The 27,747-nt window shown below is 27.8% G+C and overlaps 2 protein-coding genes and 2 long non-coding RNA genes across 6 annotated transcripts; 2 read left to right on the plus strand and 2 right to left on the minus strand.

The window, feature by feature from the left end:
- Positions 1-1,466: 1,466 nt before the first annotated feature.
- Positions 1,467-2,827, minus strand: LOC147656189 (uncharacterized). Its single transcript, XR_015294883.1, has 2 exons — positions 2,203-2,827; positions 1,467-2,113 (listed from the first exon to the last, which is right to left on the minus strand). It is a non-coding gene; the product is annotated as an uncharacterized LOC147656189 (long non-coding RNA).
- Positions 2,828-3,033: 206 nt separating this feature from the next.
- On the plus strand, positions 3,034-7,211 carry LOC100869666 (ribosome biogenesis protein BMS1 homolog). Of its 2 annotated transcripts, none has more exons than XM_086916415.1 (3): positions 3,034-3,209; positions 3,322-4,206; positions 4,286-7,211. In XM_086916415.1, the coding sequence occupies exons 2-3, from the start codon at positions 3,404-3,406 to the stop codon at positions 7,137-7,139; spliced, it is 3,657 nt and encodes a 1,218-aa protein (XP_086772541.1). In that variant the 5' UTR covers positions 3,034-3,209; positions 3,322-3,403; the 3' UTR covers positions 7,140-7,211. The 2 variants fall into 2 exon arrangements, with proteins under 2 accessions (XP_086772541.1, XP_012340573.2); XM_012485119.2 differs by having other exon boundaries at positions 3,334-4,206.
- A 44-nt stretch (positions 7,212-7,255) lies between these two features.
- Positions 7,256-27,449, minus strand: jbug (filamin-type immunoglobulin domains fbug). Of its 2 annotated transcripts, XM_031915792.2 has the most exons (40): positions 27,220-27,449; positions 25,315-25,692; positions 24,280-24,404; positions 23,993-24,123; positions 23,696-23,909; positions 23,496-23,613; positions 23,159-23,346; positions 22,910-23,065; positions 22,648-22,789; positions 22,350-22,555; positions 20,773-22,255; positions 20,553-20,688; positions 20,400-20,479; positions 20,146-20,313; positions 15,826-15,972; positions 15,512-15,739; positions 15,122-15,436; positions 14,844-15,062; positions 14,415-14,735; positions 12,872-13,093; positions 12,582-12,769; positions 12,299-12,503; positions 12,093-12,230; positions 11,810-11,983; positions 11,440-11,747; positions 11,141-11,369; positions 10,912-11,040; positions 10,616-10,831; positions 10,346-10,522; positions 10,028-10,267; positions 9,810-9,953; positions 9,568-9,726; positions 9,324-9,472; positions 9,068-9,254; positions 8,738-9,000; positions 8,507-8,678; positions 8,197-8,415; positions 7,921-8,117; positions 7,515-7,817; positions 7,256-7,441 (listed from the first exon to the last, which is right to left on the minus strand). In XM_031915792.2, exons 2-40 carry the CDS (start codon positions 25,682-25,684, stop codon positions 7,373-7,375), a joined length of 8,835 nt encoding a protein of 2,944 aa, XP_031771652.2. In that variant the 5' UTR covers positions 25,685-25,692; positions 27,220-27,449; the 3' UTR covers positions 7,256-7,372. The 2 variants fall into 2 exon arrangements, with proteins under 2 accessions (XP_031771652.2, XP_086772540.1); XM_086916414.1 differs by lacking the exons at positions 20,146-20,313; positions 20,400-20,479; positions 20,553-20,688; ... (9 more) ...; positions 25,315-25,692; positions 27,220-27,449 and adding an exon at positions 16,469-16,954.
- On the plus strand, positions 16,633-19,796 carry LOC105735145 (uncharacterized). The gene is made up of 3 exons (XR_015294882.1): positions 16,633-16,969; positions 17,133-17,250; positions 19,618-19,796. It is a non-coding gene; the product is annotated as an uncharacterized LOC105735145 (long non-coding RNA).
- Positions 27,450-27,747: the final 298 nt, after the last annotated feature.

Genomic DNA, 27,747 nt, shown 5'->3' on the forward strand with positions numbered 1-27,747 from the left:
GCCGCCGCTCTCTTTTTCTCCCTCTATTTCGAACCCTATGTTCCGTGAAGGGTATAGGGGGATATAGGACGAAAGAGAGCGAGACATCAAGGGGGAGGAAAGTGGTGATCAGAAGGGACGATTTTCGTGGGAACGCTCGTGGCGCTTAGCTGGTCGCACGCTGTGCTACCCTCGTCTATGTCGATGAAAGATTTCGCGAAATCTGCAACTATCGCACCATCGATTACATTTCCTATTTTTGCTTCGAGCGAATATATTGTACCTGTTATATCTGTCTATGTGTACAACGGGCACTGAATTGAAGAAAATTGAAATTTATCGAAAAAATTAGCGAGATCGATTATAAGTCAAAATTGTTTCTCTCGTTATACGTTTCTCGAATTCGCGATTAGTTGTAGTGTGTTAGTAACTTACCAACTTATAGAGGAGGGTGGTTGACTACGAGGGTGCGATTACGAGAGAACTTTCTCACGCGGCAATCGCATGATTATCGGTGAGGAGGTGGCCGTCTATGATAGTTTATGGGAACAAATCCAACTAAATTATGATTCGTCAATCTTTTTTTTTTATCAAAATTGAACGATCTCGTTCTTGATTTCCGAAATCTCAAATTTTAATATCAATTTTTTTATTTTTTTCCCCTTCGTGTATTTATTTCGAAGATCATCACATGTATGATTTATTAAAAAATTTAACTCGTGTTTATAAGAAATATGAGTGCGATGCTTCGAATCGTTTTGTGATAGAATGGTATCGGAATCGAAAGCAAAGTACATATTTGATTGCTGTTTCCGGTCTGCACACGACTTGCGCACGTGAAGTCGCGTGCCGCGAATCTCGTTGACCACGTACGTGCGTGTGTCTCAAGTTTGAACCTACTGTAACCTACCATTCACGTTTCTTCTTTACATTGCTACGTTTGCCTTTTCGAAAGGATTGTGCCTCGATTCAGATAAGACATTCTATCTGAACAAACGAAACTAATAGGAATCATTTTAAGAAAGAAAGAAATTTGTTTCTTTTATGCGTTTTGATCTAACCTACAAATATTTATATTCATAATTTCAATCGATGTATGCGCGCGAAATCGTCGAGTGGATTTGTCCGATGGTCGGTCCATCTCTTGGATAAACAACGAACGTTTGGTGTAAAACAAACACGCATAAAATTAGTCGCATTCGTGGATGAACGTAATCGACTAGACGCTCTTGTCCAGTATGATCTTTCTTGCAAAAACAAAGGTTCGAAATTCAGAACGAAGGGTGATGGACCGCGCGTATCGATTCGACCAGTGGTCACTCCCTCCTCTGATCGACTAGTTGACCATCGACATTGACAGTTGGCGCCGCGACACAATCGTTCGATAATTGGCTGATATTGTTCAGAATACTTAAGTTCGAAGCAACGCGTGCGCATATGCCAGCCCGCGTGTTCGATTGCTTTACGATTTGTTGGTACCGTTCTTCTGTCTGATCGGAAATATGAATTTATTGCCGATTACTTTACATCATTTCTACACATCCGCGTGAATTTATTGGCGATCACATTACTAGACGGTTGGTCTAGAATGAGAAATATCAGTCTCTATGATTTTATTTATTATACGCATTATTATACTATACTGTGACACATTTATTCTTGCAAATCTTTTTAATTGTTTTTCTTTATATATACCATGCCATTCCTTCGATTTTATATATAGCCTAGTTCAATTTTATCTTGCTTTCTTTTTTTTTATATTTCTTTTATCTTTTTTTCTTTTTCTTCTCTCTCTCTCTCTCTCTCTCTCTCTCTCTCTCTCTCTCTCTCTCTCTCTCTCTCTCTCTCTCTCTTTAACGAGTAATTCGAGCAAAGTTTATCATAGAATAATGTCTAAAATTCTAATATCGGAAAATTCGACAAGTCATAGAGTACGTCGTTCGATACCATCTGTGCCATACTATGACTTGCCTTTCACAATTAATCAAATCCTCGATTAACTGTTGTCCAACTCAAATTACAGATCCATCGAGTTAAATTCAATTTCTAACCAAAAATTAATTCGCAATTGCTTTCTCATGTCTTCGATCTAATTTCAATTAAATTGATTCTCGTATACAGTGAAAACGTTAATCTTCAAGAAAAAACATTGTACATTTTCATCAATAATTAAGGAAAGATGGAAAAATATAACTTAATTAACTTGATATAATGAATATATACATTTGTGAAGTTGAATAGAAATGTGCACACCCTAAAATTAAACTTCCATTTAAAAGCCACCCCAATCGTCACAGTAATTCGTTGTGGTTCAAAATATCTCAATTGAAAACAAGTGCTGTGCAAACCGTCGTAAATCTGCGGTTGTATATTAAACAATTTTTTTAGGCGTGATTTTCATAGATGACAGCTGTCACGAACCGATTTGACAGACCGGAACAATCGTGGTATACTTCTTTTTAATCTTAATTTTTTCATTCTTAATTTTGTTCATTTTTACTTTCATAGAGTGATGTAGTGTTGCATTCGGTGCAACCAGCTCATTGCCCCGAACGCTGAACAACGATCGATCATATCTCCAAATTTTACATCATCGGCCATTGTATGAATTAAGATACCTTTGATCGATGACTTTTCAATCGAAATCTAGAACCGTCTGACCCAAGGGAAATAACGATAACATGAATGATATTCCGTTCTAATATATAAACTCCCTGATCTTTCTTTTATGTTTTCAAATGATTCAACAATTCTATCTATAAAAATTTTCAGATCTTCATTCATAAAATTCTTTGAAAAATTTCATTAAATAAAAATAAAATTTAATATTATATCAAAACAGAATACTAAAACCATCTAGCGGTAAAAAGATGGTACTAAGTGAAATTTTATAAAATATTTTTCAATAATATAATAAATTTTTCTAATTATTATTGTAACATTTTATTAACAAATGATTAGAAAATATTATATTATTTTATTCACAAATTATAATTTTTATAATCTCTTTATAATAAACAAGACTATAAATAATGTTATTCTATAATAAATGTCAGTTTTCATAGTCACCACGTGATAAACGCTTGTCTATATTATTAATGTTCTATTGCAAATTATATTATTTATTCATTATTAAATTAATTATATAATATTTTAATACTGAAATATTTTTAAATATTGCATCTTGTTAATATATATTAATATATATGAAAAATTTAAGTGCAATGCTGGTAAGTTGCCAATCGAAAGTAAATACTTAAGTAAGAGTGTACCTTAACATAACCTTAACATTAAAGTGAAATCTGCAATTACGAAATAATTATAATAATATAATTAATATAGCATTATTTACAGTATTATATAAGAATTACGACGTGAGGTACTACTTCTGAAGATATATTGTTAGATTTAAAGATATTTAGCAATGTCGACAAAACGGCGGTCGAAGTTAAAAGAAAAGAAAGAACATGTTCAAGAACTTACCGATAAACAAAAAAATCCAAAAGCATTTACATTTAATTCTGCCATTAAAGCGGAAAGACGGTTTAGACGAAAACAAGATATTGAAACAAAGAAACAACATATACCATTGGTTGATAGAACACCTCTTGAACCACCTCCTATTTTAGTCGCTGTTGTTGGTCCTCCAAAAGTTGGAAAATCTTTAGTAATTCAATGTCTTATTAAAAGTTATGTAAAGCAACCATTGACTAATATTCTTGGTCCTGTTACTATTGTTTCTGGCAAAAAAAGAAGAATTACATTTATAGAATGCAACAATGATATAAACAGTATGATAGACATTGCTAAAATAGCAGATCTAGTATTACTTTTAATAGATGCATCTTTTGGTTTTGAGATGGAAATATTTGAATTTTTAAATATTTGTCAGGTTCATGGTATGCCTAGAATCATGGGTATTTTAACTCACTTAGATTTAATAAAAAATGCAAAGCAATTAAAAAGGATAAAAAAGACATTGAAACAGAGATTTTGGACAGAAGTTTATGCTGGAGCAAAATTATTTTATCTATCTGGATTAATTCATGGAGAATATTTACGTACAGAAATAAAAAATTTAGCTAGATTTATTTCTGTTATGAAATTTAGGCCATTAACTTGGCGTAACATGCATTCTTATATTCTAGCTGATAGAGTAGAAGATTTAACATCTCCAGAATTAATTAGACAAAATCCAAAAATTGATAGGACAATAAGTTTATATGGGTATGTAAAAATTTATATTATGTTTTATATATTTCAAATTTTCAATATAAATCTTATATTTTATATGTAATATTTATAGATATGTAAGAGGAATTCCACTAAACAAAGAAACATCTATACATATTCCTGGCTGTGGAGATTTAAAAATTAAAGATATTACTTTCTTACCAGATCCATGTCCTTTGCCAGAAGAATTAAAAAAACGAGCATTAGTAGAAAAGGAACGATTAATTTATGCACCATTTTCTGGTGTTGGTGGTATAGTATATGATAAAGATGCTGTTTATGTTGAATTAGGTGGTAGTCACTCTTATCAAGAACAAGAAACAGGTTTGATTGGAGCCTTAATGGATACCCAAGAAACATTAGATCAAAAATTACAACACAGTGAATTACAATTATTTAGTAATGCTATTCCAATAAAACCACAAGATTTAAATGAAGATCTGAACAGTTATAGAGAAGAAACTATCATTGATAAAGGCAGAGTTAGGAGAAAAGTTTTATTCCCTGATTCTGAATTGTTAGAAAAATCTTCCGACATGTCAGATGATAGTGATCAAGAAGATGAAGATGATGAAATAAATAGCGATCAAGAGCAAATAAATGAAGATGAGAATGATGATGATATTGAAAATATAAAATTAAATGAAGAAAATGAAAACAAAATCAAAGAGATGTATGAAAAGAAGGGTATTAAGAGAAAAAATAAAATCTATTTATCTCAAAATGTTAAAAGGAAAAAAAATTCTTCAAATAATTTAGAGAATGATATATCTATCATAAAAGAAAATTCAAATGATATAAATATTTATCATTCTCTTAGCAAAGAATCGGATATTTTAATAAATAATAAGATTAAAGAAACTCTGGATCAATTAAATTCAGATTCATTTAAAATAAAAAAAGAAATAAATAATGAAGATGAAAGTTTTGATGAACTTAGTGATGAAGATTCACGAGATGGATTAGAAATGGACAATTCAGAAGAGGAAATTAAATTTCGACATGAGGTATCCGAACGAAAAGAAAATGATATTGAGATTGATAATATGGAAGAAGATGAAGAGATCGAGGATGAAGAAGAAATTGAAAATGAAATAAAATGGAAGACAAATCTTATTGAAAAAGCTAGACAAACGTTTGAAGATCGTCAGCGGAATAATAAAAATCTTATGAAAATTGTTTATGGAGTATTTGATCGAAATTATACAGAAATGGAAGATGAAAAAGTGGAAAATGTCGAACAGGAAGATAATGAAATAGGTGGTATCTTTCGAGTAGTTCAAGAACAACAAAAACAAAAAATACAATTACGAGAGTTACAAAATCAAGAGGAATGTATATTTTTTCCTGAAACTCAAAGAGATTGGTTGAATGAAGAAAATAAAATGCTTGTAATGAATCGTTTTGTAACTGGAAAATGGAAAGAGTCTGAAGATGCAGAAGAACTTTTAAAATTAGATGACATAAACGATGAAGAATTATATGGAGATTTCGAAGATTTAGAAACTGGAGAGAAACATGAAACAAAAATAGCAAAAGAATCAAAAATAGATGAAATAGAAGAAAAGAAAAAGCTTTTGGAAAAAAAGAAAAAATTGAAAGAACAATTTGATTTAGAATATGATAACAGTGAAACTAAAACATATTATGATGAGTTAAAACTTGAAGTTGAAAGACAAGCAAATCTAAATAAATCGGAATTTGAGGGTATAGATGATAATATAAGGGTACAGTTGGAAGGTTATCGTCCAGGCATGTATGTACGTGTTGAGATTGAAACTGTACCGTGCGAACTTATTACTCATTTAGACCCCACATATCCATTAATTATTGGAGGTCTTTTACATGGTGAAGAAAACATAGGATATGTACAAACAAGAATAAAAAAACATCGGTGGTATTCGAAGATTCTAAAAAGTAAAGACCCGCTTATACTTTCTGTAGGCTGGCGTAGATTTCAAACATTACCAATCTTCTCTAAGTTAGAAGATAATTTGAGAAATAGAATGTTAAAATATACTCCAGAACATGTTGCTTGTATGGCACATTTCTGGGGTCCTATTACACCACAAGGTACAGGAATCTTAGCAGTTCAAGATGTTGCAACTAGAATACCAGGTTTTAGAATAGCAGCAACTGGTTCTATTGTAGAAATGGACAAAAGTACTCAGATTATGAAGAAATTGAAGCTTACTGGTGTTCCAATGAAAATTTATAAAAAAACAGCTTTTATAAAGGATATGTTTAACTCACCACTTGAAGTTGCAAAATTTGAAGGTGCTAAAATAAAAACTGTATCCGGAATACGCGGTCAAATAAAAAAAGCCGTTTCGAAGCCAGAAGGATGTTTCCGTGCGACATTTGAAGATAAAATACTTTTGAGTGATATCGTTTTTTGTCGTACTTGGTATAAAGTTGATGTTCCAAAATTTTATAATCCCGTTACATCACTTTTATTACCTCCTGAAGAAAAAAATCAATGGCAAGGAATGAAAACAACTGGGCAGTTAAAAAGAGAAAAAAATATTCATATCCGTGCTAATAAAGATTCTATGTATACTCCTATTGAAAGAGCAGCAAAAGTATTTAAACCTTTGTCTATTCCTCGAAGCTTACAAAGAGAACTTCCGTATCGAGATAAACCAAAATTAACGCCAAGTTCTAATAAATACAAACCAAACTTTAAAAATGGCAGAGTGGCTGTTGTACGTGAACCAAAAGAAACAAATATAGCAAGACTTATGAAAATGATTAAAACTAATTATGCTTATAAACAAAAACAACTTAAAGAAGCTACTAAACGAAGAATCGAAGCACATCAAGCACAAATTGCTGCTGCAGAAGCACGAAAGCTCAGCAGACAAAAAGAATTAAAGAAACATGTATTCAGAGAACTTAGTAAATTGGAAAAGAAAAAAAAGTCATAGCAAATTTAATTATAATAATTTTTACAAATGGAGTAATTCTTATTTTTTACAAAACAAAATTTATTCTATGGTTTATATATATTATATATTATTTAGAATAAATAATATATAAGGAATTTGTGTCAAAATATTTTTTTATTGCAAACATTTTAGATAAGTTACAGATTCGTTATATATTATGAAAATATATTATTAGTTCATACAAAATAATAACAACTTTATATGCAATGGCCTTATAATATAGCTTGTGATCCACGCCATGAGGCAATAGTATGATGTCCTGTTGAATAATTATCTCCATTCTAGAAATAATAAAAAGATGTAAAATTTTTTATTATTTTAAATATTTATTTGAATTTTTATTATTTTAATTACCTGTGTCAACATTAATAATTCATCTTGAGTATCGACAATTTTAACAGGAAATGGAGAACCAGGTACGAGAACGCCTGCCCAACGAACTTCGACTCTATAATCGCCTGGTTCCGTTGGATCATATCGACAAAGTATTATACGATCCTTTTGAGTTTCTCTTTGCATTTCTACTCTAAACGCTCCTTTAGGGCCACGAACTCTCACCGTAAGTTGACCAGCTCCTGCTCCACGAGTATCACAAATGAATCGTGATTGAAACGTTGCCAATACTCCATGTTCAATTCCTGGTCCATAAACTCGAACCTATTATTAAATAAATTATTTTCAATTATTTTTTTGATTCAAATATATTATTTTTAATCGAAAAAAAAATATTCTTTATGAAAATAAAGTTAAAAAAAATTACCTTTGAAGCATCCGGTGCTCCGGAAACACGTAATGTAAAAGGAGAACCAGGAACATGTTCTCCAGCATACTTAATTGTTAGTGCATGGCGTCCAGCTTCTTGAGGTTTTACATTTAATGTAAATGTTGCATCACCGTGATCATACAATTCACAATAAGCTACTTTATGCGGACCAACACAATGGGCCGTTAATTCACCTAAATATCAAGAAATATTTATTTTTAACATATATTTGTATAAAAAATAAATATAAAATTTTGAAATTATAATACATACCAGGACCTGCACGTCTTGTATCTATAAAACTTCTTATTTCTTGACCGACTATTCCATGCTTTAATCCATCTCCGGAACAAATAACTCGAGATGCATCAGCTGCGTTTGTTACATTTATTTGTAAAGGGCAACCCTTCAATTGTCTCCCATTCCAAGATACAGTCATTAAAAGAGGATCGGGAGTTAATGGTATATAACTTGCTCGATAAACGCTATCTCCTATATATAAAATCATAATTAAAAAAAATAAAAATTTAAAAAATGAAGAAAATTATTTATTTATACATTAATAAAATAACAATATATTTACCTAAATGTTGTAACATTACATTAAGCTCGCTGGTTGGTGAAAAAAGTTGAACTTTTGGCGTTCCTGTACCAGCCTGAGAACCATCTATTGTGAAACTAACTTCCTCTCCACATTTTGCTGATGTTAATCCTCTTCCTCTTAATAAAACTCGACTTGTATCTTGTATAGGTGTCTAAATATAAGAAGAGATATTAATTTTCTAAATTAACTATAATATAAATTCAATCTTACCTCTAAATCTTGAACAATTACTAATTTTGGAGCACCTGGGAAAGATATACCATTAAAGAATATTTCTAAACGATATTCCCCACCATTTAATTTTGGTGGAATAAGTTTCAATCTATTATTTGATGTCATTTCAAAAGATAATGTATGATCTCCTATTTTCCCAGTAAGTTCACCAGGTCCAGCTTCAGCAGTGTCAAAACTAATTTTATTTGATGGATGTATTTTTAGTCGTCCAACATCATCACATACAGCTGGCCAGCCGCCTTAAAAAAAAAAAATATATTTTTCAAAACTTATTAATATTATTCTTATAATAATAATAATATTAACCGATTACGCGAAGATTTCTTGTATCTATGATTTTTGGATGCCACGGAGATCCTGGAAGTTGTTGACCAGCAGAAACGATTCTAATATCGAATACTCCAGCTTCAGTAGGAATATAAGACACATTCCAAGTACCTGGATTAGCTCCTGCTTCAATAATTGCTTTCGAAACACTATCCGGCCCATCTACCTACAAAACGATATAAATGAAATTTAAGAAAATGTAATGTAATAAATTAAACATTTTTTTTATAAATACCTGAACTGCTGGCGGACTTCTTGTACCAGTGACAATAAAATGCGCTGTTTTATCTACATGACCACTTAATAAACCTTCTCCCTTTGCGCGAGCTTGACCAGCTGCATCAACTGTACATACTAATGGACTATCTGGTATTGGATATCCACCTAAATATAAAATTATAAATAATATAATAAATATAGTTTTTATAAAAGTTAAATATTTTATAATAATATATCCATAAGTATATATGTATACTTACCATATGTAATATTAATCATGTATGTACCAGGTATACTAGGAGAAAATTCAACCATTTCAGCACCATCGTTAAGTGGAGTAACTTGTAATGGAAGTTCTTGACCTAATGGACTTGTTGCTACTACGTCCAAATCTGCCATTCCAGCATCTGTTTTTATTACTATAACAATTTATAATCACACTTATAATATATAATTTCACTTTGAGAATTAATTTTTAATTTTATTATTTTAAAATGCATACTCTTGAAAACAATATGATCATGTACTGATACTGTCATTGGTCCCAATTCTTGTAGTTTTACTTTAGAAACATCAAAAGCTTGACAAAAAAAAGGTGAACCCAAAACTGGTTTTGTACCTTGTAAAACATCGATTTTATAAGTACCTGATAAAATCAAAATATTTTAATTATTAAATACATATTATTATTGTTATTGTTTGTATTTTTGTTTTACATACCGACAGTACTTGTAGTAAACTCAGCAAGCAAATTTCCATCTCGATGTTGGTAACATCGAACTGGAACTGCATTACCTTGTGGTCCACTGATTACTACATCAAATTCTTTTCCAGGACTTCCTAAAGTTTCAATAGTAAATGATGTTACTTTATTAACGCATGATTGGTATAATCCTAATCCAGTTGCAGTAACTTCTCTACCTCCAGTAGGACCACGAACTGTCAAATCTAATGGACTTCCTACAAAAAATGATATAGCAAATAATATAATTAAAAATAATAAAAAATAATTAAATAAAAATAGATAATATATTATACCCAATATATGAACTTCATTATATTTTATATGAACTTTATGAGGAGCAGCTCGTGTAGGATGGAAAATTATATCATATTGACCATTTTCTCCTTCTCTAATTACACTATCAACATCAGCACCAGCCGCACGTACATTTACAGTTAATTTTCCAGGACCAGCTTCTTTTGATACAACCACTATAACAAAATTTTATATTTTATATTTTAATATTTAAATATTTAATATAATATTAATATAAAATATAAAATTATATTTTATATTTTATATACCTGTAATGGTCCCTGGTCGATGACAAACTACATCTGATACTTCTTTAATTGTTACTTTTCCAGAATCGAAAGCTTGAAGTGTTTGAGAACTAATCATTTTATGACCGTCACTGAATATTACGCTGTAAGTACCGACCTGTCGTGTTCGAATTTCTACTCGATATAAATTGGGTGATAATTTCATCAATGTGCATGGAATAATTATACTATCAGGACCTATATTACATATATAATTGAATGTTACAAAATGTATTATATAATAATACGATTAAATACAATTTGAAATACAATTTTACCTGTAACTTCTGCAGAAACAGGCCCTTCTAATCCTGGCATTTCTAAGTCCATATATGCTGTATTTCCAACTCGAATCATAGATGGTCCATCTAACATTGTACTAATAATTGGACATTTAAACGGACTTCCTAATAAATGATATAAATTTAATGTTACTAACTTTATTAACTATCGTGATTATTAATCAATAACTAATTTAAAAGAGAAACATTAAAATACTTAACAGACCTGGTACATTATCATCATTGAAACTGATATTAACATAATGAGTACTAGTGGTTTGTGGAACAAATGTTACATCATATAATCCACGAGCACAAGCAACTACTTCGGCTTTAACCGTATTATTTTCTGTGCTCACCACTAATTCTAATGTGCCTTCACCAGCTTCAGCAGCATCAACAGTAAATGTTGTAGCTTGACCTAACAATGCTTCCGTAAGACCCGATACATGTACCTATATAAATATAAAACAAATAAAAAAATATTTAACTAAATTATAAATTCAAACATTTCAAATAAATTACCTTTGTAACATCATAAATATTACAAGCAAAAGGAGAGCCTTTTACATGTTCACTGTCAACTAATATACTGATATTATGTCTGCCCACTTCCACAGGAACAAAACTGATGTTATATTTTCCATCTACAGGTTCTATTGTAATAGGAAGTGATACGTTTGATGGCGGTGTTACGATTACATCACAATTTGTTGAGAAAGCTTGTGGATCCACAATAAAAGACATTAATTGTTTTACTGCTCCCATTTTTAGATTATGCCCAATAATTATAGCTTGACCTGCACCAACTACTTTACAGCTGAATGGTGAACCTAAAAATAAAAATATATTTGAATTTTTCGTAATATACAACTGTGAATTTTTTATTCTATACCTGGGACAGGTTCTCCATTAAATCGAACACTAAGACTGTGTACAGCAGCTTCTTGTGGTTTAAAATTAACTCTGAATTTTGCATTTCCTTCGCTTTGTACGTAATTCGGTACATTTTTACCATTTACAGCAACAATAATTTCAAGATTACCAGCACCCGCTTGACTAGCATTAACTAAGATTAAAATGCAAGAAAAGATGTAATATATATATAATAATATTAAAATATTAATCAATAACATATATAAATCAGTGCACAAAATAAAATAAAAACTATTACTTACTGCTAAAGAAAACTGGTTTACCAACGATACCACTATTTATATCTGTTACTTTTACTTTATCAGCATTATAAGCTTTTACTAAAAATGGGCTACCTTCTATATGTAATCCATTTATTTTCACTTCAACACTATGATCGCCTAGAATTTTTATATATTTCTTTGTTTAAATATGTTTGTGATTATTAATCATTTATTTATTTACATACCAACATCTTTAGGTGTGAATCCTGCAGTGTAACATCCATGACCACTTTGCTTAATATGTATTGGTAAGCTTTCTCTAGTTGGTGAGAGAACTTCTACAATAGGAGTTCCTAACGATATATCTGCTTCTATTGTAAATGTTGTTAATCGATTTACAGATACTTTTTCAAGTCCTTCTGTTATTATCACTTTTGCTGTATCACTCACCTAATGTTTAATAATAATAAATAATTGTAATATATATATATTTCAAATTTAGAAGAAAAAAATAATAGTATTATATACTTGACAACTAAAGGGGCTACCAGGTACATCCTCTCCATTAAATCTTAAATCCACGGTATGTATGATTGGCTCACGAGGCGTGAATGATATTGCATACGTATGTGGTCCTTGAGCTTGAGCAGATGTAGGTACACGACCTCCGTTCACCGTCACTTCTAGATTTCCTGGTCCTGCCTGACTAGTCTCAACTAAGAAAAAAAAAGAAAAGAAAAAGAAAGAAATCAAAAAATATTTTTCTTTATAGATGTATTTTTTTTATATTTTAATTACTTCAATTATAATAATAATACCTAAGAAAGTTACAGGCATTCCAATAACACCATGTTTAGCATCCTTCACTTTAATAGCAGTCACATCATATACTTTGCAGCTAAATGGACTGCCAATCACAGGAACATTCCGATGACTTACTGAAATTCTATGTTCTCCAACTACTCTTGGTGTAAATGCTACACTGCACGTTGTATCTTTGTTGTCAGTGACTTGAGCGGGTACGGCCTGTCCATTGGGTCCTATCAAGTCCGCCGGTTAGTTGTTTAATATAATTTAGTCAGCCAACTACTAGGAGTAGATCACAAGGATACCAAAGGCAAAGAGTAAAGTGCAATCTATTATATTAAGTTTTTTTCTGATATTAAGATTATTAATTGTAATAAGCAATATTTAATTCAAAAAAGCAGTATGTATATATGTATACACAGTATATAATATATATAATAATATAATATGTGTGTGTATATATATATATATATAATACAAGCATATTGTTATGATAGAATTGCATATGTAATGAAATATGTAAATGTAAATTCAATAAAATATTAGTTTACGTATAATGTAATTAAATTCAAATTAATAGATTAATTATTCAAGTATTATACTAGGAAAGAAGTTATGTGAAAAAATAATTCAAAAGCAAAATATATGAAAATTTAAAAATTAAAAATCATAAGAGATCGATTTTTGCATTGTTGACATTAAATTGACATTAATAGCTAAATATTATTCAAATAAATGATTGGCACATTGACTAAAGCAATACAAATTACATATTTAAAACCTATAGTTTTAATGCACTAATATTTAAGAGTTGAAATAATATTTATTAGCACCATGAAAAGATGACTATCACGCAAAAAATATATCTTACTATGATTTAATAATTGATATTAAAATTGGAAAGCGTTAGTTATTTTTTTAATAATCACAAATTAAAAAATAAAATCAATTTTTTTATAATATTTTAAAATGAGCCATAATATGAAAACAAAATAAAAGATTATTTCTATGCAATAATTTTAGAAAATGTTAAGTTAAAACCCACCACCAGTTATTTGATATAATCCATTAATTAATTAAAATGAAATTAGTTGTGTTTGAGAAGTCTAGTAATGTCGTAGTCTGAAAGCTGGCCGACCTGCAACAGAGAGAGAATTGCTCTCAAGCTAAAGATTAACAAGACAAACAAACACAGAAGTAGAACTTCGTGCAAGTTTCCACCATAACTAACAGATAAAATTTATTAATTAAATAACAAATATAATTAAATAGAAGTGATACAACATAAAAGGTGCTTCAACATATATATATATATATATTCGCGATTGTCGGCAAAACTGATATGCAATAGTTATACGCAATACTAAATTGAAATAAAGTATAGAAGAATATTGAATAGAATATAATGTCTCTGTGAAATTTGTGCAATAACAACTAGTAAAGATTTTAAATCGAGGAGTATACATGCGGCATACACGTATTAATATACAATTATATTAAGAAATATTAATTATATAAGAAATATTAATAATAACAAAAGAAAAATAAACGTACCTTCAACATTAACTTCTAAATCTTCCAAGCTACCGGCAACATTACTGATAGTAAGATAACTTTGTCGTCCTAATCCAGCACTGCTTAATGCCTGCCCACTTACTGTTACATGACTGTCACCACCTACTCGAGTTATAATCGGGCAGCCTGGTACTGTTCGTTTATTGAAGGCTATATTAATTATATGCTCGCACGCTTCAAATGGAACAAAACTAACTGAAAATCGTGCATTTCCTTGTGGTGTGACTTGAGTAGGTATATTTTGATTACGAGCTGATATCGTAATTTCTAAATTTCCTTCACCAGCTTGACTTGCATCAACTAAAAAAGATAAAAAAAATATTATAATATTATATATATATATATATATATTATAAATATTTTAAAATATATATTTTATATATATTTAAAGATTATTTTAAAACATACCAGTAAAATGTGTTGGTTGGCCAACACTACCTCTAGCTACAGGACCAATTAATACCTTATCTGCATTGAATGCCTTAGCTAAAAATGGTGTACCATTTACAGCATGGCCATTATATTCAACACTAATTGAATGAACACCAACATCTCTTGGAATAAATTCTGCAGTAAAACCATTTTTTATATCTCCAGTTACCTTGACAGGCAATTCACAATTTGGTCCTAAAATTGTTATATATTGCTGTAATATTTAAAAATTTTAATGCATATTTTTGACTGACCTTTTACAGAAACTGCAAGTTCTGCATTACCACTACCATCAACACCCATATGAAAACTAGCAGGTTGATCCACTGGAATTAATTCCAGATGATTTAAACTTAATGTTACTCTACTAGTATCAGATACATTACAAATAAAAGGACATCCTTTCACAGCTTCTCCATTAAATTTTATATCAATATAATGTGATTTAGCAATTTCTGGTGTAAAAGAAACAAGACAACGTCCTCCTCCAACTACTTGAACATGATTTGGTACTTCTCCTTCATTTATAGAAATTTCAAGTTGTCCTTCACCAGCAGCACTAGCATCAACTACAAAATTAACAAAAAAATCAAGCATTTGTACACATTATGATTTTTTTTCTAAAAGTTATTATCTTTAATTACCTCTAAATTGGCAGGCATGTCCTACAACAGCACTGGGGACATCAGTAACTTGAATCAAACTGCTGTTGTACACCTTAGCAACTAGTGGACCTGCCGGTAGCTTTTGTCCAGCAATGGTTACTTCTACAAGATGACTACCTACTTCTATTGGAGTAAATTCAACACGAAATTCTCCAGGTCTTCCTGATACTTCATCAATTTTTGCCTGTATATATCTTTTAGAAGGTGCTAGAAATATAATTATGTTTTAATTATAAAAAAACTAGCAATAATTTCAAATGTAACAAAAGTGATATTTATAAATAGATACTTACTTATAATTTGTACATCAATTTCATTACTATTAAAGCCAAGAGCAGAAAGTTCAAAAAATGCTGGACTACCAGCAGGGACCAATCTTATGGAATCTCCAATTACTGACATTTTTGGTGCTGGCATAATGCCCACACGCCAGGGTGACCCTATTAATTAATAATTTAATCAAATATTAATTGTACATATGCAATTAAATAAGAAATTATTAATATGCATTAAAGTATAAATGTGAATTAAAGTTAAAATATGAATTATAGAAATTATAACAATTTTCTATTTTATATAAATATAATAATAAAATATAATAATAAAACATATAAATAATATTAAAATATAATAATAATTTTTAAATTATCAATAATTTTCAATATAATGCATTTTATTTTTTTAAATAAGTAATTTATTTATAAATTATAAATATGTGGTATCGAATAAAATTTTAATTTAATAGCAATACAACATGATTCAAACCATCTGCTTTTTAATTTTTGAAGATATTACGCGTAAGGAAACATAGTTATACATATAAAAGAGAATAGTTTTCATGAATATTGTAGGAAAATAGATTAACTATATTTAAATTTTTTAAAAAAAGAAATTACATTTATTTTAATTTTATAGAAATATGAAAAATTAGATTACCTTTATCACTTTAAATTTTAAACTAAACCTGAAAAACTCTAAAAAACTTAAAGAAAAAAATTTAGAATTCAATTATATTGTAAATATATTAAATTCAAAAATATAGAAAATGAAACACATGAATCAAATTTATCAGTCAATAATAGAGTTCCATTATGGAATACACTTCGATCTCGGCCATAAGTACGAACAGATAGATATTGAATGTTTTCAGTCATTCGTGCACTAATTCGATTAGAGTTATTTTATTTTTATTGAAAACTAATTGCAAATGATTCCTTTGAAAATTCATTTTCATATAATTTTAAAATTACAAAAACGAAGAACAAACTAAAATTCAAATGTTTGAGAAAATTAAAGAATTTTATAGTTTCGATTTCTTGATGAAGAAACGTCAGCAAGTCGCGATTCACGATAGACACACAGTCAAGAGACAGGACGGGTGTAACTGCTACTACTGGATTGCTGCTTAGGCCCAAAATCAGGGCCGTATGTTTCTTGGTATATATGGATAACAATTTCTTATTATATTTTTTTTTTTGCATATATTTAATTTTATATTAGTTTAAATTAGATTTTTATAGTTTTCTATTTATATTCGATGATTTTTTATTTAAAAAAATACATTATTTTCATTAGAAATTAATTTTATAATATAAATCAGTATAGGGCCTTAAATGGACACGATACGACTATGTTCTCCCATCCGTTTCTTGCTCGTTCGACCGGCTATGGTGTATACGTTCACAGGATACCTGATCTGCGTATTTCGATACTTTAAGGTCGGTCAGAAATAGAAACTTCACTGTTTATATTTAATGTGAAATTATTTTAAAACTATCAAAAAGTGTAACTCTATAAAATTAACGTCAGTCAATAATTATCTGATATTATCAAAAAAGTGCAATATTTCATGTATCGCAATTTAATTTTATAATTATAATTTTATACTATTTAATATTTCATTATGCTAAACAAATATTAGAATGCAATACTTAAATGTATGTAAGGAATGTAGCTTTCATACATTATAATTCCATGACGATGGAATTCATTCGACTTTTTCTTTAAACAAACTCCATAGTTTCTGAGGTATTGGTAATTTTGCATTTTCATATTTTATAATTCATATAGAAATCTTTTAATATATTTTTGATATATGTTTCTTATAACATTAATTTGAAATTGAATATTTTAATATTTATAATACTTTATATTGATTTTCATTATATTCTGATCTATGTATAAAAAATATAAAGTTAGTAATATCTATATATATAAAGAATAAACAAAAAAATTTAAAAGATGATAGACATCTTTTACTTGGTTCGCCTATTAATGTTATTATTTGCGTTGTTCTTTTTAATTTCAAATTGTTTGCACTACATTCTTAATAAGAGTTATATTGAAGGGACTATGGTTGAATCGCTGCATTCTCCGACGTAACGGGTCATACGGAAGGGAATTCGTTATAAAATTTAAAAAATTTTTCCGGTAATTAATATTAATTCATAAATATAACTAAAAAACAAACTAAAACAATAAAAAATGAATCGAAGAAAAAAAATTTTTTTAAATCTGATATTATGATGACTGAAACATTACTTATGTAATAATAAATTAAAATTAATATAATTCAATGCATGACTACACATAATTTTTGCATAAAAATAATATGTTACATAAAAGTCTCAGTAATAAAATGGTATAATTGTTTTTTTAAAAATACAAAATAAATATAAATAATAATGATTCATATTTATTGATTTTATTATTTTCTAAATTTTTGAAAATAGATAAAAGAAAATAAATGAAGAAGAAATTTGAAAGTATATATTATATTTTTCTATGTAAGTTCAATTTCTTATTTTCTCAAATTATAAAATTAAAAAGTATTAATTTTCTTTTGAATTTCTCTAATAACAATAATATATTGACTTTTTCATAAATAAAAATGTTCTTCCAATTTCAATTAATATATATAATTGAAATTTTCATATTAAATACGTGTTCTTATAATTTTCATGCTTCACTTAAATTTCAAAAATTGCATGTACAAAAATTATATATTTCTTTATATTTACTTATATATACTTCAAGATTAATTCAAATACTAAATTTATGAAAAAAAAATTGAATAAAAAAATAAAATAATTATTTTATATGCAACAAAATTATAACTTATTTCACATGGTATTTATAAAATAGAAACGATCATAAATATTTTTTTCTCAATAAATAATAACGGTACAAAGTGTATTTGATATTATTATGTGATATCGACATGATCGTAAAAAAATCATATATATACAAATTATTATTTTTATTAAATAGAATCGAATATATTTTATCTTACGTAATTGATAATAATTATTTATGTTTAATTAGCGTAAATTTTGATATTTTAAAAGTTATTATATTCATTATAATCAAATGTGCAGTTATATGAATTTAAATACATTTTTATGTAGGAAGAAACCGACTATCTTCTAACCAAATACGTCTACAAAGACTTTAGTGACCACACCTACAATTTTCATAATATTTTTTTTCAATTAATGAAATCAAGTGTTTTCCATTAATTTACATTTCCATTAATGTTCGATATGTAAAAAAATTTGTTTAAAAATTTATTTAAAAATATTAAATGACATCTTATTGATAATAAACTTTTAAGCATTTAATTTTTTTTATTTTCAAACGTTAATCGTATCTTTTTTTTTAATTTGAAGAATTATTATAATTTTCAAAATAATATAAGAAAATATAAAATATCCCAATAATTTTTACAATATTGCAAACCACATGCAATGTGTAGATTATAAAAGACATTTTTTTACGCTATATCTAAATAATATTTTTTATGGAAATGTAGCATTAATGTTCATAAAATGTTAAATTCATAATATATTGTGAAATATAATGTTTTAAATGATATCAAGGAATTGTTATTAAATTATTTTAAATGTTATTTACTTGAAGTTTCATTTATGATAACTTTATTTTCAATATATTTATTTCACTGATTCTAATTAAAGATAAATAAAGATAAATTTTTAATTATCTAATTTCATACAATTGTACGATATTTTATTGCAAAAATAAAAAATTATTTAAATATATATAAAAATATTATTCATTGTACTTAGACAACAAATGAAAGGAAAAAAGTCAAGAAGGAAAGGAAATGATGACGTTGTATATGTGTCAGTGGAACATCACGTGGATGCGTGAAATCGCAAGTCAATGACCTGATCAATAATCTGTTAATTCGAATAATATATATGTATTATATATAATATATAAAAATAAAAAAAATTAAGTGTAATTTTCAAAATTATATTTCAAAATAACATTCAAAATCCAAATAATATTTTTTAAAATTTATTTAGCGAATATTAATTTAAAAAAATTCAAACAATATATTCTGAATATTTTATTAAAACAAATTGAAAAAAATCAATTGTTCAAAAATAATGCTATTACTGTAAAAAATTATTTTCATTGAATATTTTAAATTCAAAAATGTATACAATTTTATTTTATATTCCATATTATTTTCGAAATTTTTATATTGAATTTAATTTACTTTTGTTAAGTTATTGTATTGCATGAAGTAAATAAATTCTCATAATACAGTAATATCAAATAAGACTAAGTAATATCAAGAAACTTACCAGGAATAACTTCACCGTTGAATGTCATTTCTACGAGGTGTACAACAGCTTCATGAGGTACAAATGATGCCAGAAATCGTTGGCTACCCAATGCTCTAACAAAACTAGTTACATGACCACCATTTACAAGGATTTCTAGATTTCCAGATCCGGCATTGGATCCATCAACTATAAATATTAAAAGCATACAATGATATAAGTTTGCTTTATTTTGAAACTTTTATTTTATAATAAATACAATTTTATATACATACTTTCAAATTCTACTGGTTGATTGACAACGCCATTCGGAATGTTCCCAACTTGAATAGCATGAGCATTGTATGCTTGCGATCTGAAATAAGAAACAATTCAATTTTAAATTTAAAATGAATATATTTTTGTTCATAACTTAAATAACTATGAACCTGAAAGGTGAGCCTTGAATATGTTGGCCATTTACTAAAATTTGAATAATATGTTCTCCAACTTCTTGAGCGGTTATTGAATACGTTAAACCTCGAAGAGTTGATTTTTGTACTGGAATTATTTTACCATTTGGACCTAAATTCGGATATAAATCATATATAAAAATATACAATATACCATTAATTATATAACACAATATTACATAATATGAGAACTTACCACAAACATTAACAGTGACTTTATTTGTATCTATACTTTGATCGATTGTAAAGGTAGTCGGTCTATGAATTGGTAATGTCTCTAGTGCACTCCCAGTTACAAATTCGTAATTTCTATCTTGTGTTGATGAATTAGAAATTACATTATTAAAATACCGTTCATGAACTCCATCTGTGATATCCACGTTTTTACAATAATTATTATTCTTATTTTTAAGAATCCCATGCGTTTGCGTGCGAATGTTGTGATTTTCATTGTTATATTTTTGAGATGCGTTATATTCTGAGGTTGAAACTTTCTGAATCAAATTGGAAGAACTATTATGAGTTTGCAAAATGTTTTTTGAACTATAATCTTGTTTATAATTATTATTAAAATAATTTGAATTATTTTCAGCCATAGCAGAATTATTAGTTAAATTAGCAAGAGATTCTAAACTACCGTAAGATAATAAAGATTTTGTTTTTTCTATAGCATCCCATGAATCTCTTCTAGATGTTCCGCCAACCATCGAGGATACTCTAACATTACTACTGGTATCAACTGTTCCATTATCTGTAAAATCCTTTCTATTATAACTATTATCTCTGTCGTTGTTTCTTGGACTGAAGCTTCTATTGACAGGACTTTGTGTTGCGCTTCGATATGTCATTGAATTTCGATCTGGAGATCGAGATCTCTTTAAAGATCCCGAACTATAAATTTCTCGTGATTCTTTAATAACTGGCGAGTATCTTGAGCTATGTATTGGACTTGGATTTGGAGATCGAGATGTACTTGTTGTATTGGATGTATAAATATCTTTTGATTCTTTCATAAAATTAGGACTTTGTGCAGTTGGAGATCTTGAATGATTATATGTAATAGAATAAATTTCTTTTGTATCTTTAACCATAGATGGACTATGAAGATTTCGTGAAATTGGACTATTACTATGACTTGGAGATCGAGTATGATTGATCGAAGTTGATGTATGATACGTCGAACTAGAATTTTCCAAATAATTCGATGTTTTATAAGCGGAGGTAGTCTGATGTACAGGAGAATATTCACGTATATGTTGAGTTGGGCTAGATAATTTATATGTAGAGGGAGAATAAGACTTCTGCTGGAGAGGACTTGATCGATCGGTTTCCATTGAAACGTTTAAATCATTCATTCGCCTTTCCAGCGAAGATAATTTCGTTTTATCGAAATTAGATTCTTTTGATCTTTTTGATCCTTTTTGAGTTCCCACTCGAATAGAAAATGGAGAACCTCTAACATCGGAACCATTAAAGTATATATAAACTCTGTATTTTCCAGATTCTGATGGAACAAATGAAACTTGATATTGCATATGTCTAGTATTTTCCATTCTGAAAGGAATTGATTGTTTATCATGGACTAAATCTATTATTACGTCGCCAAGACCTCCAGTTCCTGTTGCATCGACAGTAAATGAAAATGGTTGTCCGGGTAAAGCACCCTCCGTATCCAATAGCTATAAATATTTATCGAATATGATAGATATTTAAGGAAATAAATGAGAAAATATATATATATATATATATATATATATATAATAATCGATATACCTTTATTCCATTAGGATCAAATACAAAACATGTAAATGGGCCACCTTGTATATGATTTCCTTTATGAGTTATTGCAATACTCCATTCTCCCGTCTCATCAGGTTGAAAGGTTGCAGCGTGTACTCCATCGTTTTCTTTAACAGGACACAATAGTGATCTTCCAGTAGGTGACCACGCAGTAACATCAATGCCATCATGACTAGTTCCTAAAAATATAATTTTATAAATATAAATATAACTTTTGATTTATTTCAATATGTATATATATAATTATCATATAATTGACTCAATATATTACCGTAACTATTGACTAGAACTTCAACGATAGATCCTATAGCACAAGGATCCATACCAGGTGATTTGATTTTGGTTAAGGGAGGTAAAACTCTGAAATAATAGGGACATCCATCTACTAATTCTCCGTCATTATATACCATTAACTGTAACACAGACAATAACGAATTTTGTGTATTATTTAATTTATTATTAATTAATTATTTAATTGTGATTTATTTAAATGACATGCTATACGTAATGTATCTAGAATTGTAAAATCAAACCTTATGCATTCCAACTTCTACAGGTATAAAAGTTCCTTTTCCATGAACTCCATTCCATGTTAATCTACATTCTATCCGTCCGCTCGGACTTATTACCTCACCACGTACTTCTCTCGTATTTACTTCTTTGGTAAGAATTTCTAATTTGAAATGCGCCTAAATAATAAATAGAAATTTTGTTAATACATGTAGAATACTTTAAAAAATTGAATGAACAAATAATTTTTAATTGTTCATTATTTAACTAACCGGCTGTTGCACTCTTGCGGAAGTGCTATCAATATGAACAACAATTTGCTTGCTTGTTTGAGGGCGAGGCTTTACCCATTGAAAGCATGCTGCGTATGCCATAACGCCTAAATGTTCTACATTTTGATCTGCCATATCTTTTGCTTTAAGAATGGGTTCCACACCTAATTTTTTGCCTCCATCAATACCTTTCAGAGAATACAAAGTAAATAAAGTATTTTATATATATATATATATATATTATATATTTTATAAATTGATATTTAAGTACAAAATATATGATAATATATTATGATAATATAATAAATAATGATATCTAAATGCATATCATAATTACCCATTTGTATATTGTGTTCCCATGTGGAAGGGTCGATATCGATTTTATCATAAGCAGGAGCAGATCCTCCTAAATTCCTGACAATACTACATAAAGTTCTACCATCATTCCAATCAGTCTGTAGAAAACGATTGAAACTTAATAGAAAGAATTTTTAATATGATCTCATATATAAAAAAGAATAAGAAATATTCATTTACTGTAAAGTTTTGTACTGGATGATGAAGTAATTGAGAATTAACCCATCGTAATGTTGCATGAAAACCTGGTGAACCTTCCTTCATGAAGTATGATAAGTAGGTCATTCCCGATAATTCATCCAAATATGGTGATGCAAGATATTCTGGTTCCAATACCATAGGTATATCGAATTCACGTTTTGAAATTTCCATAGCTTTTCGACAATTGTAAACGCTATAGATATGAATTTTTTTATAGAATGTTTAATTTTCAATTTGTGAAATGATTCTAAAAAGATCAAGATTTTCCGATTATACCTATCATTCGGATCAAGCCGTCGCCAATGAGGAAATAGTCCTGGTTGACAATAATCAAGTAAGGCACTCAGATATACACCAGAATTCCAATCTGTAGTAAAGTTGTTGACTCTACATTCTGGCAAAACTGTCTAAAATAAATCAAAATAAAATAACTCTTCTTAACTTATAAAATTTATATTTTATACATATTTTTTAAAATATATGTATTTATATTATAATTATATAAAATATATAATATAAATTTACCATATAGCAAGGTTACTGATATAATTACGTATACTGACCTTGAGCCATGCCAGCATAAGTTTCCTTGGAGGGAACTTGGACTTGCCTATTTGGTACCTTACAATGAGTGACCATATCAGTCCAAGAATTAGTTTCAAATTACCATTGACGATGTCTACATTACCTATGAAAAAAGAATTTAAAGATAAAATATTTAAATTAATTATATTTTTCTGTTAATAAAGAAATATTGATTTAATAAATTATAAAAAATTATAAAAATTTTTTTGTATAGTATGCTAAATTTTGAACATTCGGATTCAAGAATTAAATTAATTGTTATTATAATATATTAAAATACAAATAGAATAATTGTATAAAAATACTAGATTATGATCTCATAGACAGAATTCATAAAAAGACAACGATTTCGGAATTTAATTTGCAAAAAACATAAAAACTATATTATTCATTATGAAATATTGTTATATAATATTAATAACAATAATATTAATTAAAATACATTTTATTATTATTATTATTGTTATTTTTATTATTATTTATTAAAATATTTACGAATATAATTATAATCTAGGAATACTGTTAGAAATACTATTAAATGTAATGTATATATATTTGTAAATTATATTCAAATGAAATATTAATAATTAATTTAAAATAAGTTTATAATAAAATAATAGTAGCAACGATTTTTTATATTTATTATCGTAATATGGCTCATAATACATAAAAGATACACAATATATATATATATTTACCAAGTAATCTTCTATATAAATATTGAACATTTTAATTGTTTAATGTTTTATTGAAAAAAAAAATATTTTATATAATTTATGTGTAAAAAATACATTTATATAATATAATAATTAATTAAATCAATCAAGAAATTATTATAATATAATTATAAAAAAAATAAAAATAACATAATAAATCATTTATTAATATTAAATACTGCATATTAGATAAAATAACAAGATCCTTGAAAATATTTATGTATTTATATATAATTGATATTAATATTTATATATACGCAAAATATAAATAATAAATATTATAACATATTAACTTACCGATATTAACAAGTTTTACACCGTCAGCTTCGATAGCTTGAAGGGCTGTTGAAACATTTTCTAAATGATGATGTTGATTTGCAGGTCTGGGATTCCATCGAGGTAAACGTCGTTTAGTAAGTACTTCAACGAGAGCACATAGTCGTGTACCATCCCGAAAATCTTCAACAAGATCGATCACAGGACTGTTTGCAGTATCAACCGCGTGTTTTAAATGCTCGTTCACCCAATTTCGGAAAGTATTCGCTTGAATTTCCACCCATAGATCTTCGTGTCCTTTGATAGGCATTCCTTTCGCTGCTGTACCTTCAGCAGATCGGGCTACTAATCCCACCAATTCTTCCGGTCGTAATTGTTCGGTCGATTCCATTTTTGTTTCTATTTTGTATTATATAATATAAAATTTTTTCTCATTACTAATATAATATTAGTAGATATTATTGATAGAAAGATATAATTCTGTTCAAATGAAATAATAATAATAATATCGAAATAATTAAACGATTTATAGACCAAGTGATTTAATGAATGATGGAAAATATATTACATATATAATTAAGATCAAAGATCAATAAAACAATAAATTGCATATTATAATATTTCATGAAAATAGTATGATTAATTTCTCATGTAAAAGATTTATTGATTTATATTATTAAGAAAATTTTTTATGATCAAAGTATTGATATTTAATAATTATTGGAATTTACATATATAGTTTGCATCCCTTAAAATGGATAATTAACGCTCTGTTACTTTATTCGAATACATTAAATCTTTTACAGTTACAGCCAAGAGAAAGGAAACAAGAAAGCGTAGAAATAATATTGTAGTTCAACCATTCTCTCTTTATAATCTTATCTGCGAAAAATAGAGACAATCAAACTATTGCATCGTTAAGTTACTAATATGATATATTAATATAACATCAATTACACGTGTCAGAAGAATTACTTCGTTACGTTACATTATGTTATGACATCACTGTGTCTCAAAACCTTGTTCAACCAGTGAAGCTTGCGTAAGTGTGTAAAAATTTTTCACTGAAGTAAGCAAACTTTGATGGACAATGTTATTGATCACTATTTTTTATTACTCGATTTCATATTAATAGAAAAATTTAATGTAATTTAAGAATTTAATTCGTTTGGAAATATATTAATTATATAATTTCGATATATTCGATTTTAAAAGAGAAATATAACGTAAATAAAACAAGTAAAATTTATTGAATAATATATACACAAAATAAAATATTTAAAATAATTTTTAAATATTTACCATAATAATTTTTTATTCAAAAAAAAGTGTTTAATGAATAAAAATTATTTGTATTTGATGTATGATGTTATAATTAGATATATATTAAAAAAAATTAATTACATATAAGAATACAAAAACTATGATTTTTTTTTATTATTTCGTGGAAAACATTAATAAAGTATAAATAATAATATATTATATATTTGTATCTATAAGAGAAATTCATTTTTCTTTGCACTTTCACTTTATTTACAATTTTTTTTATTATCAATTGCTTTTAAATATTTTAATCAAATAATATCTTATAACCAATCAAAATTATCATAGGATAATTGATTTTATTTTTAGAATATAAATTATGGATTTTATAAAAGAATTCATCGATTGGTCCATAGTCATTGAATTGACCAATCGGAATCTTCGTTGAAAGAGCGCGATTTGGAATTATTCAAAGAATATACAAAAGAGGTTTATTCAAAGAATACACAAAAGTAGAATTTCATATGCAAATGTGCAAAAAACTTGATTGTTAGAAATGACATTTAATTTTGTTGAAATAATTGTTTTAAAAACAAATTATGTTATATGTTCACTCACACAACCAAAGATGTAAGAATGTTTGGTATGTGAACTGATATTTACGTCGTTGTTTTGCGAAGCAATCTTCTGGATATGGACTCTCAAGAAATCGTTTCTCCAATATTCCTTAGTTTACACGATTTTCCTTTCAAAGAACCTGTTTCACTTGTTAACAGAACTAGAACAAATTTTAATGTGACAATATACTATCCAAGAAACGCCATTTTTGGACGTCGAAAATTTTCGAATCGTACTATTGTCGATGATTGTTGTTCGACGCGCGTGAGCTCACTGAACTAACATGAAAATCCCCTTCTTCTTCACAAGTCAACACAATCGCTTTCTGAAACCGTTGGAACACACAATTGTAATGAATACAAACATGTATCTATCTAATTTCGGACCCTATGCTTTATAATATATTATAAAAATCAAATAACATATATTAATTAAAACGAGAGTATACTAAAAGAAAATATGTTATTTCTTTCCTAAAACATAAATTAAAAATAGTTAAAAACAAAATTATTTAAACATTATAAGGCTTAAACACCTTATTTATTTTGGTTTAATACACTACTGAAATTCAGT

This window comes from Apis florea, unplaced genomic scaffold, assembly GCF_048593485.1.
Source record: "Apis florea isolate Af1SG1 unplaced genomic scaffold, ASM4859348v1 contig_3802_pilon, whole genome shotgun sequence".
NCBI lineage: Eukaryota > Metazoa > Arthropoda > Insecta > Hymenoptera > Apidae > Apis > Apis florea.

Coding starts and splice junctions, on each gene's coding strand:
- jbug (XM_031915792.2), bottom strand. CDS start 25,684: ATGGAATCGACCGAACAATTACGACCGGAAGAATTGGTGGGATTAGTA. Junction 24,405..25,314: donor TGTAAAACTTGTTAATATCG/GTAAGTTAATAT, acceptor CTTTTTTCATAG/GTAATGTAGACATCGTCAAT. Junction 9,001..9,067: donor AAGAAATCTTCGCGTAATCG/GTTAATATTATT, acceptor TTTTTTTTTAAG/GCGGCTGGCCAGCTGTATGT.
- LOC100869666 (XM_086916415.1), top strand. CDS start 3,404: ATGTCGACAAAACGGCGGTCGAAGTTAAAAGAAAAGAAAGAACATGTT. Junction 4,207..4,285: donor AGGACAATAAGTTTATATGG/GTATGTAAAAAT, acceptor TAATATTTATAG/ATATGTAAGAGGAATTCCAC.